At 49.2% G+C, this 15,000-nt stretch overlaps 2 protein-coding genes across 10 annotated transcripts in view; both read left to right on the top strand.

Moving 5' to 3' along the window:
• The window catches only part of ryr2a (ryanodine receptor 2a (cardiac)), a 188,237-nt gene that overhangs the window by 81,098 nt on the left and 92,139 nt on the right, over window positions 1-15,000 (top strand). For all 9 annotated transcript variants that reach the window (XM_077000565.1, XM_077000568.1, XM_077000567.1 and 6 more), the window contains 6 exons: window positions 1,913-1,987; window positions 2,535-2,691; window positions 3,436-3,600; window positions 4,321-4,442; window positions 4,565-4,748; window positions 5,199-5,334. In XM_077000565.1, the coding sequence (XP_076856680.1) occupies window positions 1,913-1,987; window positions 2,535-2,691; window positions 3,436-3,600; window positions 4,321-4,442; window positions 4,565-4,748; window positions 5,199-5,334 (839 nt within the window). The remainder of the gene's footprint in view (window positions 1-1,912; window positions 1,988-2,534; window positions 2,692-3,435; window positions 3,601-4,320; window positions 4,443-4,564; window positions 4,749-5,198; window positions 5,335-15,000) is intronic.
• Window positions 5,381-14,638, top strand: LOC143510810 (uncharacterized). The gene is made up of 2 exons (XM_077000575.1): window positions 5,381-14,109; window positions 14,535-14,638. Exon 1 carries the CDS (start codon window positions 7,897-7,899, stop codon window positions 13,888-13,890), a length of 5,994 nt encoding a protein of 1,997 aa, XP_076856690.1. The 5' UTR covers window positions 5,381-7,896; the 3' UTR covers window positions 13,891-14,109; window positions 14,535-14,638.

Here is a 15,000-nt window from a genome sequence, read left to right on the forward strand (position 1 = left end):
GTGAATATTTGCCATGTGAAGGTTTATCCTGCAGTGGAGACCAATGACCAGCAGCTCCTGAGACAGGAGGCTGTACGACCCCTGACTGTTACGCTGTTTGTGTCGTTGTTTTTGCAAAAGACATTTTCACAAAGCAGCTTCAAAGAAACTGGTGCTCAGGCCCTTCCGAGTGACGTCTTGGTTCATGGCAGGGAAGGTGGACAGACTGTCATGGACGTTTAAGCTGCACCTCCACACCCCCCTTTCAACTCTGCTGCTCTCTCCACTCAGTGCTGACTGAGCTTTGTGAGTCTGAGGCTGGAAGACAGATGAAGGAAGTGAGACAGGTGGAGTGTTGGGTGCTTGCTCCCCCCTCCTCCCCTACCTCCATCTTCCTCTCCCTCCCTCCTCCCTCCGCTTTCTCCCTCCCTCACTCCTCTCCCCCTCCTCTTCTCCCTGCCTCCTCCCCTCCTCCCTCTGCTCCTTCACTCCTCTCCCTCTCCTCCTCTCCCTCCCTCCTCCCTTCGCTCCCTCCCTCCCTCCTCCCTTCTCCCCTCTCTCCCTCCCTCCCCTCCTCCTCTCCCTCTCCTCCTCTCCCTCCCTCCTCCCTTCTCCCTTCTCTCCCTCCCTCCCCTCCTCCTCTCCCTCCCCTGCGTTTCTCTGGCTCTTTCATTTCACAGGTTTATGTAACCCGTGAAGTGATGCGTAAGCAGCTATTGTGTGGGGAGGGCTTCTTTTGTAAGTGTTCCCTCTCTGTGTATGTATTCCTATCTTCGTGTGGGTGTGTGTATTTCTATATTTTTGTGAGTGTAGGCATGTATATGTGATTATATGGCTGTGGATGTGTGTGGATTTGTGGGTGTAGGGCTGTGTGTATATCTGTGGGTGTATGTCCTTCACTGTAATCAGTGAAAAAGAGCCCATTGAGGTTCCCAGTGTAAACCTGTGTTCTCCTCTCAAAAGGCCCTGTGGGGACAGAATCACTCCCTGCCGTTGGTGACCTCGCTGGTTTGGTAAAGGCAGCGGTTCTGTGATCTCTCATATAGGAGAGTTGTGTTGCTTTAGTGGTTCGGTGTGTGTAGGATTCATCAGATACTTCCAGATCCTGGTTTAGCTCTAAAGCATAGGAGCTGTAGACTGCAGCCCTGCACGGTCTCTCTCCCTCCTGTTCAGTAATGGACACACGGTCTCTCTCCCTCCTGTTCAGTAATGGACACACGGTCTCTCTCCCTCCTGTTCAGTAATGGACACACGGTCTCTCTCCCTCCTGTTCAGTAATGGACACACGGTCTCTCTCCCTCCTGTTCAGTAATGGACACACGGTCTCTCTCCCTCCTGTTCAGTAATGGACACACGGTCTCTCTCCCTCCTGTTCAGTAATGGACACACGGTCTCTCTCCCTCCTGTTCAGTAATGGACACACAGTCTCTCTCCCTCCTGTTCAGTAATGGACACACGGTCTCTCTCCCTCATGTTCAGTAATGGACACACGGTCTCTCTCCCTCCTGTTCAGTAATGGACACACGGTCTCTCTCCCTCATGTTCAGTAATGGACACACGATCTCTCTCCCTCATGTTCAGTAATGGACACACGATCTCTCTCCCTCATGTTCAGTAATGGACACACGATCTCTCTCCCTCATGTTCAGTAATGGACACACGGTCTCTCTCCCTCCTGTTCAGTAATGGACACACTGTCTCTCTCCCTCATGTTCAGTAATGGACACACTGTCTTTCTCCATCCTGTTCAGTAATATTTTGCACAATGCCCATATCCAGGTTAACATCAAACTCCACTGTCACTACGTTTGATGTTACACTTCCACCCTACCTACGCCCAGCCTACACCCTACCTCTGCCCCATCTGTGCGGTAACTGCGCCCTACCTGTGTGCTGTTTGCGCCCTACCTGTGCCCTCTTGTCTTTGCCCTAGGTCTGTACACTATGAAGGAGGTGCTGTGTCTACACATGCCCGCTCACTCTGGAGGCTGGAGACGCTCAGAGTTGCGTGAGTGTCTCAAACCAGACTCATAGAAGAGGCTGTCGACTCAGGTTACAGTCATACCTATACATGTTAACATGCTGCAGTTTGCGATGATCTCTCTCTTACTCACTGCGTCCACTGAGACGCGTATCGGTGACGTTCCAGCCATCACTGACTCTGCACCTGCTCTCCACTCCAGTCTAAGCAGCACATATTTTGCCAGGACAGGGTGCACTGGGGTTACACACCCCAGTCCCCGCCTCACTCTCGTGCTCCCAGGGCTTGGCTCTTTGCTGGAGTTGCACACTATTATGTCTGGAGAGAAATCTTGCACTCTGAGAAGTGTAAACCTTCAAATTTGGACATCCACGATGAGTCTAATTACATTCTGCAGGGCAGTTTGCTCAAAGCCCCCCAGACAGGATTTAGGTCGGTGGCCATGAAGGTCAGTTTTAATTCACGGATCACAGAAACATAGTCTCCCCATATAGCCAGATGGTGGTCGACGTGCATTAGATGTGTGTGGAGCCCCCAGTTCTGCTGTAATGCACTGAGATGTGTGTTTCCACAGCTGGAGTGGTAGTCATACTCGCTGGGGTCAGCCATTCCGCCTGCGTCATGTGACCACAGGGAAGTACCTCAGCCTGCTGGACGACAAAGGCCTGGTGCTGATGGACAAGGAGAAGGCGGACGTCAAGTCCACAGCCTTCTGCTTCCGCTCGTCGAAGGTGGGCCTGCACCAACCCGCCGTGATATTAAACACCAGCCAACACACCAGTCTGACTTTGATATCTCAGCTGCTTTATATACTGAAATGTTTAAGGAGTTCGGAAAGGGGTGATGGGAGGGAAAGAGAGAAATACAGTGAGAAACCGAGGACTGAGTAGTGAAAGGTGTGTGTGTGTGTCAGGGAGAGAGTGCATGAAGGAGAGATAGAGAGAGAGATTGAGAGAGGGAGAGAGGTGTGAGAAAGCAGGAGAGGTTCTCTGCATCAACTCCCTCTGGGGTGTGTGCTTGTGACATTGTGGGAGTTAATGTTTCTGCTTCATCAGCCCTGACTGGCCACTGAGAGTGCATGCACTGCCATGTACTAAGTGTGGCTGGTCTCAGATCAGCCAGTAAGTGTGCAAGTGCTACTGTGAACTGTGTGTGGCTGGTCTCAGATCAGCCAGTAGTCACAAGCATTGTGGTATTGTTGGCAGGTCTCAGAGTAGCCTGTGTGTCTGGACTCGCCACATGCCAACACTGGACCATGAATACATTAAGATGTCAAGTGTGCCATTTACTAAATGTGATATGGGAATACACAAAGTGTTTGCAGTGAAGACAAGTGAAGACCTGGCACCCTGTACACAGAGCTGCATATCGAGTGTCATGTGTCCTACCTGACAAACCACACCCCTCAAAGACTAATCACTACCTCTCCCTGACTAACTAGTGCTCTGACTGTCTGTTGCTCTCTTTGACTGCAGGAGAAGCTTGACTTTGGGCTGAGGAAGGAGGTGGATGGTATGGGTGTCCCTGACATAAAGTACGGTGACTCGGTCTGCTATATCCAGCATGTGGACACCGGGCTCTGGCTCACCTACCAATCAGTGGATGCCAAGTGTGCTCGCATGGGCGGAGTCCAGAGGAAGGTGGGTGTGCTTTTATATGCCCAACCGGGCCCCGTTTCACTGCTTCACCTTCATGATTTCAACAATGACCTACATTACCTTAGCTGACTTGACAGAGCCATTTGGAAACAATTCGGAGAATCTTGCCTAAGAGAACCTCTCACGTTCTCACGTCGTTAATTGAACCCTCCATGTTTGGGCCCACTGCTCTGCTTCATTGAAGTTCTTCCTAACGTGAATACATGGGATCTGACGTTCGTCCCTGACGTTTGACGTTTGTCCCCGTTGGCTTTAGTTCCTGCTGACGTGTGTGCCCATTGATGTCAGCTCTGCTCAGGTCTGCAGAAGAGAAAGCGTCTTGCGGGCGCTAGTTAGGACGGATGTAGCCTTCCTGACACTATTAGCTTAGCTTAATAGTTCCTTTCATATGAGGACAGCTTAGAGCAGATTTAGCGAGGCGCTGTCATTAGGAAGATGTTAACCATGCCCACTCGTTATTCCTGCTACTTCTGAATGGACACACCCCCCCATCTTCCCCCCAAGCCACAAAGATGGCGTCTGTGGTCACACAATGGTGTGTGTGTGTGTGTGTGAATGGGTCAGAGATCTTTTTTCTGTGTTTAATATTACATATACTGGGGGGGGTGTGCGAGTATGAGCGGGTAGAATGTAAAGAATTGTATATGCACCACTTATATGTGTGTGTGTGTGGGTGGTGCTCACATTTTGCTCTGTGTTCAGGCTATAATGCACCATGAGGGCCATATGGATGATGGTTTAACACTCTCTCGGTCGCAACACGAGGAGTCTCGCACTGCCAGGGTCATTCGTAGTACCGTGTTCCTGTTCAACCGCTTCATCAGGTAACACATGCACACTAACGTGGATACACACACACTGTGCGCATACGGACATTCGCACCATTGTTATATCATTTATAAATAAATATTTCTTCAGTGCTAGTCTCTCTCTCCACTATTTCCAGGGGACTGGACACTCTCAGCAAGAAGGGAAAGACCTCTATGCTTGATCTGCCAATTGAATCGGTCAGCCTGAGTCTGCAAGATCTCATTGGCTACTTCCAGCCTCCAGATGAACACCTAGAACATGAGGACAAACAAAACCGTCTCCGCGCCCTGAAGAACCGACAGAACCTTTTTCAAGAAGAGGTTGGTACTGAAGATCTAACACACTTCACCTGAGAGTTTTAGCATCTTAAGATACACCAACTTGACATTCCTGTATAATCCAGTGCTTGAGTGCGAGAGAGAGAGAGAGAGAGAGAGAGAGAGAGAGAGAGAGAGTGTGTGTGTGTGTGTGTGTTTGTTCAACTGAGCTTCCCTGCATTGTATCTTCTTATACTCCTACATTACGTTTTCCACTCTAATCTCTTTTAGCTGCCATCACTGTAAAAGCCCCTTGACATGAAAACACATTTTTCAACTCTTAGACCTCTTCAACAATAACCACTCTAATAACACGACTCGTTACACTCACATATACATATGTTTGCCAAGACAATTTAAATCAATGGATTTGCAGTTCAAAGCCCCTGGAGTGCATTACAACCAAGCACTTGTAAACAAAAATGATGTGTGTGTGTGTGTGTGTTCCTATAGGGCATGATAAACCTGGTTCTGGAGTGTATCGACCGCTTGCATGTGTACAGCAGTGCTGCTCATTTTGCGGACGTGGCCGGTCGAGAAGCAGGAGAGGCCTGGAAGTCCATCCTCAACTCACTCTACGAGCTGCTGGGTGAGAAGCTGTGCTGTGGCCCCGCCCCATCTCTGCCCCGCCCCCATCTCTGCCCCGCCCCTATCTCTGCCCCTCCCCATCTCTGCCCCGCCCCTATCTCTGCCCCTCCCCATCTCTGCAGCTGTCTCCTGGGTCTCTGTCAGTTTATTAATTGAGATTAATATGTGAAATCATCTTTGCTTGTTTGCACAGTGTCCTCAGCAGGTGAATGTACAGTGTCCAGAGCTGTTATTGTGTGTTATTTTGTGTTATTGTGTGTTATTTTGTGTTATTGTGTGTTATTTTGTGTTATTTTGTGTTATTGTGTGCTCCACCACATTGGATCTGCAAATGACATGAGATTAGAGTGCAGCTTTAATCTGAGTGCATGGTTAATCTGATGACACTCGTGTATTTTCTGGGTGAAGCGTATGGGAATGGCCTGCACCGTTCTGCCTTCCCCAGAAAGTGGACAATGAGCAGCAAAGCCTAGAAATCAGACAAGAAATCATAAAATCATGCAAAGTAAGAGTCAGAGCAGAGCACCAGTGGAGAACAGACACAAACCTCCCAGCTAATACATCCACCTGAAAACGTAACGCTATGGAAGTGTAACATCATGATACACATCTGAATGATTATGTACTGAAGATTGTCGACACAAAAATAAGGGCATGTTAATATTAATGTTAATGTTAATACTTTTTTTTGTGTTAATATTAACATGTTGTTTTCTTTTTGTTGTTCAGCTAAAAGTGCATTTATTGAAATTACATAGTAGTTGGACATATTTTTTGTGTCACACGTGTTCAGATTGACTATAAATTACACTGTGTGATTCCCTGCAAACGTTCAGCCCAGTGGAATCTTTGCAGGCAGCATGATTGTAGGTGTTTGTACTTTAAGAAAGTAACACAACTTATTTGTAATTGTAACACAACTTAAATTGTATTAATTACATGTAAACGATCAGTTTTGACTCTACAAGCACCGTTTAGTGAAGGTCTCTACATAGTTGCACTCAATGAAAATAGCTGCCCACTAAAGGGCAAGTGAATTATGTTATATTATTTAAAATAATAATGTAAATTATGTATTTATTATTTATTTTTTGTTTGGTGTACTTAGTGCATCACACATCATGGCCATATCATACTGACAACATTTTTGTGTTCAGTAACCTTGTTTTTGAGGAATTATCCAGTTGTCTTTTTTGTTTGCTGTTGCTCGCCATTTTTGCTTGAAAGGGTTCATGATGGTGGAGCCTCCTCAACAAATAATTAAAATATATTTTTCCACACACCCTACAACACCTCCCACTCACTCAATCTCCTCACTCTCTACATCACTCTTTCATTTTATAACATCCCCTAGTTTTTTCATCACTTCCTTCTCTCTCTCTCTCTCTCTCTCTCTCTCTCTCTCTCTCTCTCTCTCTCTCTCTCACCTGACCTGTCTGTCCTGCGCTAGGCTATCACTCTGCCTTCACTCACTCCCTCCTCACTCTCTACATCACTCTTCCTCCACTCACTCTCTCTCCTCACTCTCTATATCACTCTCCCTCCACTCACTCTGTGGTAAATGGATTGCATCTTGACCCTTAAACTAAACGTCATTGTTAGAAAAACTGGACCAAATTTCCTTTTCATTTTATGTTGATTAATTGGCTGCAAAAATGCCATAATTAAATCAAAAAGTCATCAGCAATATGCCAACCGGCAGGCAGACACACACTGTACAAAAGGCCCTACAGGAGCGTAACCATTTAACTGGCTGGACGTGACGTCATCACTCTGGCAGTTGACGAGTTCGTTTCAGTTGGTCTTTGTGGGGAGCCCGTTGTGCGATGTTCGTCGAGGGATTTTGATTGTATATAGTGCATCGTTCGTGCGTACATGACTTAATGTAAGTTTATTGTTGTTCTGGATGGCGGAGGATGTAATGTAGTAGTAGTTGTAATGTAATATGATCACGTTTGCGTTCGTGTGATCACGGCGCTTTGAGTTCACCGCACGGGTTTAGCTAACTTGTTAGCGGTTAGCACGTGATTATTAAGTTAGTTCAGTTACGATGACTTGTTTCTTTACAGTGTGTGTTATGTCCGACCCTTACGTTTGTATATTTGTTACCTTATAACTATTTACATAGCATACTATTTCGCTGTTATGAGTAGTTACATATTTCGTTGTACAGCGTTATTAAGTCATTAAGACAATTGCATATATTCGCCACCAGAGGGTGCAAAGGCACCAGTTGTACTGTTTATTCTATTTGTGCTTGTTATCTGTAAATGGAGATTATACATCTCATATCTGTATTTGTATTTTCAGAACCACACACACAACTACACATTTGCACTATACACAGCCATCCTGTAACACACACCTCACATTCATATCCCTGCCTTGAACTGAAGAATAAAGAGTTGAATGCATTTTGGCCTCAAGTGGTGTTCTGGCCGACACACCGGGGTTGAATATAGCAAAAGAGGGTAGACCAGTGACCAGCTCTAACTCTCAAGTTTAGTCTTCACTACATTTAATGGTCCTTCGAGCCGGATAGAGCTGTGTTTACCCCCTGAAGATGGATGCAGTACAACAACACGAGGCAGAGGATGTACGTCCCAAGCGGCGTCTACGGCTCCCAACTCGCTATGAAGATTATGAGGTAGCATTAGCCGGTTATCATCCTCACAGACATGGACACGATGACGGGCGGAATCCGTATCAGGAGGGAAGGGCCAAGATGACCACCCTCAACTACACTCACGGTTCACCACGCCACCAGCCCGTGGGATATGATGAGGATTGGACAGAGGCAGATGCATGCTATCCTGGCACCAGTCTGACGCTTGAAGCAGAAGACCAGAGGGCATCTCAGCTACGCTCAGATCAAGTATACAGGGGAGCGACACGAGATTACTCTACTCCACATCCATACTCTCTCTCTCGGCAGCCTGAAGAGGATATCAGAGTAGAGCTGGAGGAGATTCAGCATGAACGGCTCTTACTCCGACAATCACAGCAGCGCATTTCATCTGACCTAGCTGAACTTCGCTCCATCAGAGCAGATATGAAGGAGCTTGTAGATACAGCTCGTCACTTCCAGTCTGACCAAAGTCCTCTTCATAGCACACAACTGAAACAAGACGCCTGTGTTAGTAGACAGGACCCAACCCCAGCACAGATGTGGCCATCCTGCAAGAGCGAACCAGATATCGAGGAGGATGACTGGCCTGCGCCGCCTTCCTGGCCAGACAATTCAGAAGAAGTGCAACCATCTAGCGACCAACCGCTAACGGACCGCCTCGACCAGATGATTAGAGAGCTTCAGGCCCTCAAGATGGAGGCTCAGGCAACTGACAAGAGTATACATCTTAAGGCGAAGACATCTCCTCAAGCTCCAGTTCGCAACGCAAACGCTGATGGAGGACGCCATTCACGTGGAACTACTCACTCGCCTCAGGTAGTAAGCACCAGGACCACAGCACCCCCTCCTAGTTCCTGGACTCTACCGATGAGGTCGCAACGTCTTGAACGACAGTCGACAGTTCCACAGCCTGCAGCTCCCGCCCGATCGCGGCCACCTCTTCACACGCAGTCCCTCCATCACAGCTCCTCCGTGGCGGAGACATCTTACAGAGGGCCTCGTCCCACCATACCCAACTTCACAAACCGAGACCCTAGTGAGTTTGCTCGACTGAAGATCGCATTGGAGAACCTCTTGCCCGCTGATGGGACTGAGCTATTCAAATATCAGGTACTGGTAGATCACCTGAAACTGGAGGAGGCTACGCTTATTGCAGACGCCTACTTGCACTCCCCAACGCCCTACACAGACACTATGGCAGCGTTGAGTGACAAGTTCGGCCAGCCCCATCAGGTAGCACTGAAGCGAATCGCTACAGTAATGGACTCCCCAGACGTGAGACGTGGGGACACCGCTGCCTTTGAGAAGTTTGCGCTTCAGATCCAGTCACTGGTGGGCATGCTCCGAACACTAGGCCCAGAAGGAGAAGTGGAGTTACAGTGTGGCTCACATGTGGCCCGACTGCTTAGTAAGCTACCAACCGAGCAGAGGGCAGAGTTTCGCCGCCGCATGTTCTACCACTCTGGGACCAGCTACACCCTGCTTGACCTTGCAGCATGGCTGAATTATGAGGCCTGGTGCCAAGATTTTGATGGCCAGCTACCTGCAAAGGGGACCAGGGAAGGACAGAGGCCTAGATTAGAGCCGCGTCAGGGAAGGAGATCAGCCACAGTTCTGCATGGCGCTGGCGAAGCAACGAAGAAGGAGAGCACTCCACCCAAGCAGGCTTTCTCGCAAGGGAAGAGCCAGCCCTATTGCCCCTTCTGTGACAGTTCAGAGCATTACCTCAGTCAGTGTACAGCGATATCTAAGCTTACCAAAACGCAAGTAGCGGACTGGATAAGGACCAGCCGGAGATGCTGGAGATGTGCACGACGGCATCAGGCAGCGCAGTGTAACCTAAAGAAGGCTTGCGGTCTGTGTCAGGGAAAACACCTACAGGTGCTTCATGAGGTCAACGCCAGGTCATTGAAGGGACCAGCCAAGCTTGCCGCAATGGAGAAACCTAGCGAGAGTTCAACCACTGAGGTACTCTACCTCGATAGACCCACAGCAGGCAGTAGAGTCCTGCTAAAGGTTGTCCGCATTCTCATTCATCACGGCAACCAGACACTTGATACTTTCGCTGTCTTAGATGATGGCTCGGAGAGAACAATGCTGCTGCCTGCTGCGACAGACAGGCTTAGTCTGCAAGGCGCCCCAGAAGATCTATCACTGCGTACCATACGACAGGATGTGCAAACTCTCCATGGTGCATCAGTGTCTTTCTCGATCTCCTCTCCTGCCAACCCGAAACGGAAGTATCGCATCACAGGAGCATTCACTGCAGCTCGCATCGACCTAGCAGATCATACCTACCCCATGGAGCAACTTCAGCGAAAATACAAGCATTTGGTTGGTCTGCCAATACAGCCCTTCAAGACTGTCAGACCCCTTCTACTCATCGGGAGTGACCACCCACATCTCATTACTCCCATGGAGCCGGTCCGGTTGGGGCCTCCGGGAGGCCCTGCCGCAGTTCGTACGAGGTTGGGCTGGGTGTTACAGGGGCCTGCTAGTATGGTACACCAGACGGCTTGCCCACACCAGTGCTTGGTGACATCGGTACCAACTCAGGTGAATGAGCTGATGGGCTATGTGGAGAAATTATGGCAAGTTGATACGGTGCCATTCAGAAGTGATAAGCTGGTCACCCGCTCCAGACAGGATCATGAGGCTGTAAGCCTCCTTGAGATGCGAACCTCACGTGTGGATGTGGATGGTGTCCTCCGTTATGCCACACCGCTGCTCCGTCATACAAACATGCCCTGCCTTCAGGCCACTAAAGACGCCGTCATGCCATGCCTGAGGAGGGTTGAACGGAGATTGTCTAGAGATCCTGAGTGGGCCAGTGCCTACAAGGCAGAGATGGGAAAACTGATTCAAGCAGGATCAGTGAAGAAGCTCGAGACTCAACAGCTGTCTGAGGAAGGGGAAGCCTGGTATGTTCCCCATCACATGGTCAGTCATAACGGCAAGAACCGATTAGTGTTCAACTGTTCTTATCAGTACCAAGGGCAAAGCCTGAATGAACACTTACTTCCTGGACCAACATTAGGAGCATCTTTGCTAGGGGTCCTTCTGAGGTTCCGCGAGCATGCCACAGCCATCTCAGGTGATATCAAAGGTATGTTTCACCAAGTCCGCCTACTCCCTGAGGATCGCGTCTTGCTACGCTTCATATGGCGTGACTTAGCCCAGAATGAGCCTGTAGCAGTATATGAGTGGCAAGTACTGCCCTTTGGCACAACGTGCAGCCCTTGCTGCGCCACATTTGCCCTGCAGCGACATGTTACAGATAACAGCCAGCCTGGGGACGAGGTAAGATCCTCAGTCAAGAGATGCTTCTATGTCGATAATTGTCTGCAGAGCTTCCCGACCGTGACTGAGGCTAGACATCTCATTGATCAGTTGAGACCGTTACTGTTGTCAGCTGGATTTGACTTGCGCCAGTGGGCCAGCAATGAGCCCGGGGCTATTAGTCACCTGCCTGAAGAGGCCCGATCAAACAGTGCTGAACTCTGGCTCAGTCTCGAGAAGGTTGACAGTCCCGAGTCCACCCTGGGTCTTAGTTGGAACTTTCAGGAAGATCTCCTTGGTTACAAGCACCGTCCGGTTCATTATGGCGTCCCGACTATGCGTAATATCTACAAGGTGCTCGCCAGTCAGTACGATCCTTTGGGGTTCATCTTACCCTACACCACCCGAGCCAAGATGTTAGTCCGGCACCTGTGGGACAAGCACAGAGGCTGGGATGACCCGAATTTACCCCCTGACCTCCTTCAGCAGTGGAGGGACTGGGAGGAAGAGTTGCAGTTTTTACCTCTGGTTGTCTTGCCACGGCCGTACTTACCTAAGGATGCAGATCTATCTGATGTCCAGCGAGAAGTGCATGTGTTCTGTGACGCTTCAGAACAAGCCTATGGCTCAGTAGCCTACCTACGGACTGTTGACGGTCAAGGCCAGACCTATCTGTCATTCTTGTTGGGCCGGTCAAGAGTTGCACCCAAACGACTGCTTTCTATACCCAGACTAGAACTTTGTGCCGCACTTACAGGTGCACAACTCTCTCAGATTGTGCAAAGGGAGCTTACCCTGAACATAGACAGAACAGTCCTGTGGTCAGATTCCACCACAGTATTGACATGGCTCAAGTCTGAATCTTGCCGTTTCAAGGTCTTTGTGGGCACTCGAGTTGCCGAGATCCAAGACCTGACAGATCCTCATGCCTGGCGGTATGTAGATTCAGCCAGGAATCCCGCCGACGACATCACAAGGGGAAGGACGCTGCAGCAGCTTGCAGAGGCCAATAGGTGGAGTCAAGGGCCATCCTTCCTTCTACAGAGTCCAGATCAATGGCCAGAGCAGCATACTACCGCGCTGGGAGATGACCTCACGGAGGTCCGTCGATCTACAACCTGCGGCACTGCCTCTGCCGTGTTGAACTCTTCAGATGCAGACCACAGCGAGTTCCATACCTGGGGGGAGCTCCTAGAGAGCACTGCACGAGAGTTATGTGGAACGGGCGATAAGAGCAGTCAACCTACGGCCGAACATTACCGCGACGCGGAGCAAGTTATCCTGAGCAGAGCCCAGCTGAGCAGCTTCCCAGAGGAATTCCACCGTCTGAGAGATGGTAAACCTATTCCCAAAAGCAGCCGACTGATAGCTTTATCTCCCGAGTTTGATGGAAGCGTAGAGCTTATCCGCGTGGGGGGGAGACTTCGCAGATCGGAGCATCTAGAGTTTAATACCCTACATCCAATCATCCTAGAGCCAGCACATCCAACAACCAAGCTGCTGATCCAGGATTTTGACCGACGTCTGCGACACCCAGGTCCAGAACGAGTGCTCGCTGAGATCCGCCGCTCTTACTGGATCCTGCGAGGACGCGAGGCGATCCGCCGTCTCCAGAGCAGCTGTGCTGATTGTCGTCGGTGGAAGTCGAAACCTGCTGTGCCTAAGATGGCTGACCTCCCTGCAGCCCGCCTTCGTCTGTTCAAGCCCGCCTTCTATTCCACTGGAATGGACTGTTTCGGGCCACTAGGGGTCAAAGTGGGGCGGCGGGCTGAGAAAAGATGGGGGATTGTCTTTAAATGCCTGACTACTAGAGCTGTGCATCTAGACATCCTGACCTCTATTGATACTGACTCATTTCTGATGGCTCTTCGGAGATTCATCGCACGAAGAGGCAGACCTGCAGAGCTGTTCTCAGACCAAGGGACCAATTTCCGGGGAGGTGAGAGAGAGCTTAGAGAAGCATTCACAACGTTGTCTCCAGTCTTGCAACAACAACTATCCAAGCAGATGATTTCGTTTCATTTCAACCCCCCAGCTGCACCTCACTTTGGGGGTGCATGGGAGAGGGAGATACGTTCGGTGAAGACTGCTCTCTATACTACAGTGGGCGCACAGGCAGTCTCAGAGGAGGTCTTACGGACTGTGCTACTTGAGGTTGAAGGCATCCTCAACTCCAAGCCACTGGGCTACGTTTCCTCTGATGCGAGAGACCCTGATCCAGTCACACCCAATGTCCTCCTGATGGGGCGGCCAGATGGATCTCTCCCGCAGGTGGTTTACCCTAAGGATGAGCTCCTGAGCCGCCGCCATTGGAGGCACTCCCAGGTACTAGCAGACCACTTTTGGTCGAGCTTCATCCGCTCATACTTACCTGGTCTTCAGTCACGCCAGAAGTGGCGTTCTACACTAGCGGATCTAACAGAGGACTCTGTAGTCATGATTGTCGACCCCCAACTCCCCAGAGCTCTGTGGCCAATTGGACGGGTCATCAAGGTCCACCCTAGTCCAGATGGACGAATTAGATCGGCTGATGTGCAGGTAAAGGATAGAGTATACACACGACCTGTCGCCAGGCTGGTCCTCCTTCCAGCTCTCCCGTCTGATGAAGATGAGAAGAGTCCCGCAGCTCCAACCAGTGTGCAGCCATAGAGCCCTTTTGTTTTTTAAGCAAATGTATTCTATACATTTGGGGGCGGCTGTACAAAAGGCCCTACAGGAGCGTAACCATTTAACTGGCTGGACGTGACGTCATCACTCTGGCAGTTGACGAGTTCGTTTCAGTTGGTCTTTGTGGGGAGCCCGTTGTGCGATGTTCGTCGAGGGATTTTGATTGTATATAGTGCATCGTTCGTGCGTACATGACTTAATGTAAGTTTATTGTTGTTCTGGATGGCGGAGGATGTAATGTAGTAGTAGTTGTAATGTAATATGATCACGTTTGCGTTCGTGTGATCACGGCGCTTTGAGTTCACCGCACGGGTTTAGCTAACTTGTTAGCGGTTAGCACGTGATTATTAAGTTAGTTCAGTTACGATGACTTGTTTCTTTACAGTGTGTGTTATGTCCGACCCTTACGTTTGTATATTTGTTACCTTATAACTATTTACATAGCATACTATTTCGCTGTTATGAGTAGTTACATATTTCGTTGTACAGCGTTATTAAGTCATTAAGACAATTGCATATATTCGCCACCAGAGGGTGCAAAGGCACCAGTTGTACTGTTTATTCTATTTGTGCTTGTTATCTGTAAATGGAGATTATACATCTCATATCTGTATTTGTATTTTCAGAACCACACACACAACTACACATTTGCACTATACACAGCCATCCTGTAACACACACCTCACATTCATATCCCTGCCTTGAACTGAAGAATAAAGAGTTGAATGCATTTTGGCCTCAAGTGGTGTTCTGGCCGACACACCGGGGTTGAATATAGCAAAAGAGGGTAGACCAGTGACCAGCTCTAACTCTCAAGTTTAGTCTTCACTACACACACAGATACACACATACACACAACCAGGCACAGATACAGGCAGACACACAAATGGATACACGGACACACAGGCAGAAACAGACACACACAACACACACAGATGCACACGTACATGCAGGCAGACACACAAAAGGACATACAGGCAAACACAGACACAGACAGACACACATGAACCCACAGACACATGGACTGTAGTATTTACTGATGGCATATCTAGTAACAGAGACTGTGCCTGTTCACTCTATCTGCCTGTGCGT

The sequence above is a fragment of the Brachyhypopomus gauderio genome, chromosome 3 (assembly GCF_052324685.1).
Source record: "Brachyhypopomus gauderio isolate BG-103 chromosome 3, BGAUD_0.2, whole genome shotgun sequence".
NCBI classification, from domain to species: Eukaryota; Metazoa; Chordata; class Actinopteri; order Gymnotiformes; family Hypopomidae; genus Brachyhypopomus; species Brachyhypopomus gauderio.